Here is a 6,393-nt window from a genome sequence, read left to right as displayed (position 1 = left end):
AATGAGGCCTCCAGCAGTGTTCTGGGTGACATGAGGGTGCTGATCGGACCTGAATTAGACATGCAATGACTGCTTCTTGAATCAATCCATAAACACCCTAAAAAGTATTTAAGAGTTCACTAACAGAGAACCTAAGATGGTGGCTAGGTGAGACAGGACAAAAAAAAAAACATCCCTGTGAAAAATACTAGAAAAAAACCAGAAGGTGACCCAGAGTACCAGTTTCAGTGATGCACCAGTTGGATGAGGCCTCCTAGCACCACAGGGGATATACTTGGTGTAACCAGGAGTCTGCATTCCGAAATGAGTGAGTAAGCCAGCTGGAAGACCCGCAGCCATGCTGTGGTGTGGGGAAGCTGGCGGTTGGCGGCTGGAGACAAACTGGTTCTTTAAAAAAAAAAGGGAAAAACCCAGGAGCAGCCACAGTTGCTGATGGTGGAAACCACGCAGTGAAACACGACAGGAGCGAACTAAGCCAGCCTCTCGGTGTCGGCCGTGGAGGATAGCTCACGGCAGACACCCTCGGGACCAGAGGAGTGCAGGGGAGAGCCGGAGGGAGGGAGAAGCCCCGCAGCTTGTAGCTGGATCCCCGGAGGGCTGGATAAACTCCTGCTCGGGGCCGTGACCACAGCCCAGAGCTGCACCAGTTGTCCTGAAGCTGGGAAGGAGGAACTGTGCGAAGAGAGGGGGGTGTGGAGATGCCCCGTTCAACCATTTTTGCATTGGGCTGAGAGTGCTCCAGCATGGCAGGGCGGCCTGGGCTTCCCTTGAGGGACGGTGCACAGTTGTGATGTAGCACAGCCCTCCCTCAGCAGAGGTCCTGGAAGATCACAGCTGAGAAAGAGGGCCCGCTCGGAAAACCCAGGGATGCTGCACCAAGTCTGGTGGTTTGTGGGTCAGCGAGAGAGAGGGTCTGGGACGGATCAGAAATGAAGGCTTAGACTCTTGTGACGGCCTTGAATCTCCAGGAACACCTGGAAGAATTGAATATTAAAGCTGCCCTGCCTCCCTGGCCACACAGTCACACACCCCACATTCAGGGCAGAAGGCTCTAGCAACACACCCAAACTGAGTTCACCAACTGAACCCCCACAAGAATCATTTCCCCCCACACCGCGGGGACAAGTTTGGGGAGAGCCGACTTGAGGGGTATAGGTGACTCACAGATGCCACCTGCTGGTTAGCTAGGGAAAATGTACACCACCAACCTGTGTTTCTGAAAAATTAGATTGGCACTTTTTTTTTTTTAACAACTTGAAAGAACCCTATCAAGCAAAGCAAATGCCAAGAAGCCAAAAACAACAGAAAATCTCAATGCATATGATAAAACCAAATGATATGGAGAACCCAAGTCCAAACACACAAATCAAAATATCAGAAGAGACACAGTACTTGGCTCAATTAATCAAAGAACTATAATCGAGGAATGAAAACCTGGCAAAGGATTTAAAGGACATCAAGAAGACCATGGCCCAGGATATAAACAACATAAAGAAGACTCTAGAAGAGCATAAAGAAGGCATTGCGGAGACCATGTCAAAGAGACTGAAGTTACATCTGGGTGGGGAGGTAGAAATGGAAGAGCGGGCGTTTACCAATCCGTTCCTGGACTACGAGGCCGCCGCCTCCGCGGCATTAGCCGCCGGAGCTGCCGAGGAGAGTGGGAGCGTTCGATCCCTACCCACCAAAGACGAGGTTGGCCTCCCTTTTCACAACGATGGCAAGATTGTTCAAAGTTTCACAAGACGGATCCAGACCAAAATCAAAGACCTTTTACAGCAAATGGAAGAAGGGTTGAAGACAGCTGATCCCCATGACTGCTCTGCTTATACCGGTTGGACAGGCATAGCCCTTTTGTACCTGCAGTTATACCGGGTCACAGGTGATCAGACCTATCTGCTGCGCTCCCTGGACTATGTGAAGAGAACACTCCGGAATCTGAATGGCCGCAGGGTCACCTTCCTCTGTGGAGATGCTGGGCCCCTTGCTGTAGGAGCTGTGGTATATCATAAACTCAAGAGTCATTGTGAGTCCCAGGAATACATCACCAAACTTTTGCAGCTCCAGAGAACCATCGTGTGCCAAGATTCAGACCTTCCTGATGAGCTGCTCTATGGACGGGCAGGTTATCTGTATGCTTTACTGTACCTGAACACAGAGATTGGGCCAGGCACCGTGTGTGAGTCAGCTATTGAAGAGGTAGTCCAGGCTATTATTGAATCGGGTAAGACTCTATCGAGGGAAGAGAGAAAAACTGAGCGCTGTCCCCTGTTATATCAGTGGCACAGAAAGCAATATGTTGGAGCAGCCCATGGTATGGCTGGAATCTACTACATGTTAATGCAGCCAGCAGCAAAAGTGGACCCAGAAACCTTGACAGAAATGGTGAAACCTAGTATTGATTATGTGCGCCATAAAAAATTCCGATCTGGAAATTATCCGTCATCATTAAGCAATGAAACAGATAGATTGGTCCATTGGTGCCATGGTGCCCCGGGAGTTATCCATATGCTCATGCAAGCATACAAGGTTTTTAAGGAGGAGAAATACTTGAAAGATGCCATGGAGTGCAGTGATGTGATTTGGCAGCGAGGTTTGCTGCGGAAGGGCTATGGGATCTGCCACGGGACTGCCGGAAATGGCTACTCTTTTCTCTCTCTTTACCATCTCACGCAGGATAAAAAGTACCTCTACAGAGCTTGCAAGTTTGCAGAATGGTGTCTAGACTATGGAGCACATGGGTGCCGCATTCCTGACAGACCCTATTCTCTTTTTGAAGGCATGGCTGGCGCTATTCACTTTCTCTCCGACATCCTGGTACCAGAGACATCACAGTTTCCAGCATTTGAACTTGGCTCGGCACAGAAGGCTAAAAAGGTGCAAAAAGACAACTAAAATACCCATTTGGACCAAAAGCCACCAGATTGCTTAGTGCCTGACACAGAATTAACTGTGCATCCTGAAAGAAAAGATCAAAAGCAAACACCTTCACAGGCCCCTTTGGTTCCAAAGACCCTCAAGTTAGAGCATGAGTGGCAGAAGCATCCCATCAGCATTTGTAACAGCGTTTCCCTCACAGGTGTAAAATATGAATTCTTTACATCCAGGCTCTCTGTAGTGTGTGCATGTTCCTCAGTGTTGTCTGTAGGTGTATGTTGTCCTAAGTAGAAGGCCCCTCTCTTCACATGATTCCAGATTAGACCATGCAGGAGTGTAAGTGCAGCAGCCACCCTTGTGTAAATAATATATAGAATAGGGCACCTTCTACATTTACAAACTAGGGACCAGTCAGCTGAAGTCTCTCTGATGTGTCAGAAAGATTATCCACAGCGATATCCTAGTAATTATCCTGTTTCAGCATTTGCCACTGGTAACTTTCAGATAAGCACGAAGGAAAGACCCCTCCAAAAACGGAAAAGAAGCAGAACAGATAAGAGATGGTTTTCTGGAACGCTTGGAGGAATGAGCCCTTCCACAGTGCAGCTGCTTGTGTCCTCTTTGGGTTTAGGGCTCACCTTATGTTTTTAAGAAACTAGAGGGGGTGAACTGCAGCTCCATCAGGACTTATTTTTAGCAGAGGTTTCAGGCACTTTATGTAGATTTTGCAAGGCTCATTGCAATCCAGGGCAGTTAGTGCTGCGGTGAATGGACTGTATGAAGTCAGGGGTAGCATTTAATATGCATAACATTCCTAATGACCCCCGTGAATAACAAGTAGCAGCAACTAAGTGGTGTCAATTCTAGAACATTTACCCAGGTATGTATTATTAAGAGACTCCACCCCAGTTTATCAACCTTATAACTTATTGTGAAAAGAATAGTGGGTACAATGTCAGATATCTAACAAACAGAAAGATATTAAACTGGATCCATGTTCTTGCAGTTAAACTTACTTTAAAAACCTGGAAAGTCATCCAAGTATAAATTTGGCATGAATAAAGTCCTTATTTTTTGTCCACTGTTTGGATGATAAAATCTCACATTTGATGAGATACATTAACATAAAAGAACTAGTCTGCTTTTATATGTATGGGAAACATAAAGTTCTAGTCAAGGAAATTATGGTATTATTTGTCTGGCTTTTGTTAATTAAAACATTGTGGGCATTAATTTGGACTAGCATACCCTCTACAATCTTATCCTGCAAATTTCAGTTTTTAGAAGTGTTTTTGTCATCATGGCACCTCCCAGGTGGTCTAAGACTGAAAGAACTCCTCATCTGGCGAGCCAAGGCATGTGCCGTAAAAGACAAGATAGGGCTTTCTTATGGTCTAGTCCTGGTCCACAGGGGACTAGCTAAACATTTTACTAGTCCCAGTTTCCACTCCTTTCATAAAGGAGAAATAAGAATATCCATTTAGAAGAAAAATCTCCTTCATGCCCTTTGCAGTTCTTCAGGTATTGCAGAGCCTTATGTGTGCGGCTGACTCACAGAACATGGGGCCGTTAATTCCTAGATGGTGTCTCCTGGTTGCAAACACTACTGTTTCTAAGTCATGATTATTTTCTTTCAAGTCAGGTTGGTGACTTCTGAGGGTTTACTCCCTTGTGACCTCCAGCCTGGTCCTGGGCTCCCGGGGCACTCCAGCACCCCATTGTCTGGAGGTGGGGCATGCTGTGACAAACGAGCCAATTCACTATCATGTGATATCAAAGTTCCTCCAGAACTTTCCATCTGGAAAGCATTCCCCATCCTCCCCATCCACCTTACCAAATGCAGCTCAAAAACAACTTTCGGAGCTTCCTAACCTGGCCCTGCCTGCCTCATCAACAGCAACCCTTACGGCTCCGGCTGACAGCACTGCCCAGGCTGGGTCATTCCTCAGTAGGAGCTGCACATGGAATCACCCCAAAGCCCCCATCGCAGCCTCTCTCAGCAAGGAAGAGGCAACTTGTGAAAGCCCTGATTCTGGCCAAGCATCTCCAGAGCAGCAGCAGAGGGGGCTGCTCAGTTATTTCAACGCCTAGCCAGGTGGGTTCTCTCATGTGCTTGTTTGAGAGATGCTTACAGGCTTTCCGTCTGACACATTGAGGTGAAAAGAAGATACATGTGGAGTATACAGTCAAAAGCTGGATGTTGCTCCAAATGGCCAGGTTTCTGTTAATGGAGATTTTATTTACAGAGTTGTTTAAGAAGTCAGCTGGGTTGGGTTGACACCTTCCTACTTCTCCTCTAGCTCTTAAACTGCTATGCAGTCCTGTGATTCTTTATCCCACTTCCTCGCGTCTGATACTTGGCCTGCTGCTTGACAGTAGTTAGGGCACTCAGTCCCTGAAGGCAGAGGAGAAATGCTGGAACTTGAAAGGACAGAAGATTTAAAGAATTAAGTTCAACAGTTACAAGTGTTTGAATTCAGAGTTTAGAGCATTTCACATTCATTTCTTGGATTTGCCCGTGCTACACTGTGTTCTCCAAAACGTGTCTACACTTTAAAAATATGTACATGCCCAATACCATTTTGAAATTTGAAGGGGAAAAGTTGATGTCCACAAAAAGTGTTTGGGGTTCTTTGGTTTTGTTAGTAAAAGATAGTTGTGTGGTAAAAAAAAAAAAAAAAAAAAAAAAAAAGAAGGCATTGCAAGAGTAAATAAAAAATAGAAGATCTTATGGAAATAAAAGAAACTGTTGGCCAAATTAAAAAGATTCTGGATATTCACAATACAAGATTAGAGGAAGCTGAACAAAGACTCAAAGTCCTAGAAGTCCACAGAACAGAAAATGAAAAAACAAAAGAAAGAATGGAGAAAAAAATCGAAAAAATCTAAATGGATCTCAGGGATAGGACAGATAAAATAAAACGTCCAAACTTAAGACTCATTGGTGTCCCAGAAGGGGAAGAGAAGGGCAAAGGTCTAGAAAGACTATTCAAAGAAATTGTTGGGGAAAAATTCCCCAACCTTCTACACAATATCAATACACAAAGCATTAATGCCCAGAGAACTCCAAATAGAATAAATCCAAATAAACCCTCTCTGAGACATATTCTGATCAGACTCTCAAATACTGAAGAGAAGGAGCAAGTTCTGAAAGCAGCAAGAGAAAAGCAATTCACCACATACAAAAGAAACAACATAAGACTAAGTTGTGACTACTCAGCAGCCACCATGGAGGCGAGAAGGCAGTGGCATGACATATTTAAAATTCTGAGAGAGAAAAATTTCCAACCAAGAATACTTTACCCAGCAAAGCTCTCCTTCAAATTTGAGGGACAGCTTAAATTTTTCACAGGCAAACAAATGCTGAGAGAGTTTGCCAATAAAAGACCTGCCCTACTCCAGATACTAAAGAGAGCCCTACCAACAGAGAAACAAAGAAAGTAGGAAGAGATAAAGAGAATTTTAACAGACATATATAGAACCTTACATCCCAAATCACCAGGACACTCATTTTTC

The 6,393-nt window shown here is 45.0% G+C and overlaps 1 protein-coding gene across 1 annotated transcript; it reads left to right on the top strand.

Annotated features, from left to right (window-relative positions):
* The first annotated feature begins 1,535 nt into the window (after nucleotides 1-1,535).
* LOC119527764 (lanC-like protein 2) lies at nucleotides 1,536-5,537 on the top strand. The gene is made up of 2 exons (XM_037828140.1): nucleotides 1,536-2,877; nucleotides 4,520-5,537. Exons 1-2 carry the CDS (start codon nucleotides 1,576-1,578, stop codon nucleotides 4,532-4,534), a joined length of 1,317 nt encoding a protein of 438 aa, XP_037684068.1. The 5' UTR covers nucleotides 1,536-1,575; the 3' UTR covers nucleotides 4,535-5,537.
* Nucleotides 5,538-6,393: the final 856 nt, after the last annotated feature.

Source organism: Choloepus didactylus, chromosome 1 (assembly GCF_015220235.1).
Source record: "Choloepus didactylus isolate mChoDid1 chromosome 1, mChoDid1.pri, whole genome shotgun sequence".
Lineage (NCBI taxonomy): Eukaryota > Metazoa > Chordata > Mammalia > Pilosa > Megalonychidae > Choloepus > Choloepus didactylus.
Note: the sequence above shows the minus strand (reverse complement) of the source record. Positions and strands in the feature narration are given on the sequence as shown.

Excerpts from the sequence above, each read along its gene's own strand:
- LOC119527764 (XM_037828140.1), top strand. The coding sequence starts at position 1,576 with ATGGAAGAGCGGGCGTTTACCAATCCGTTCCTGGACTACGAGGCCGCC.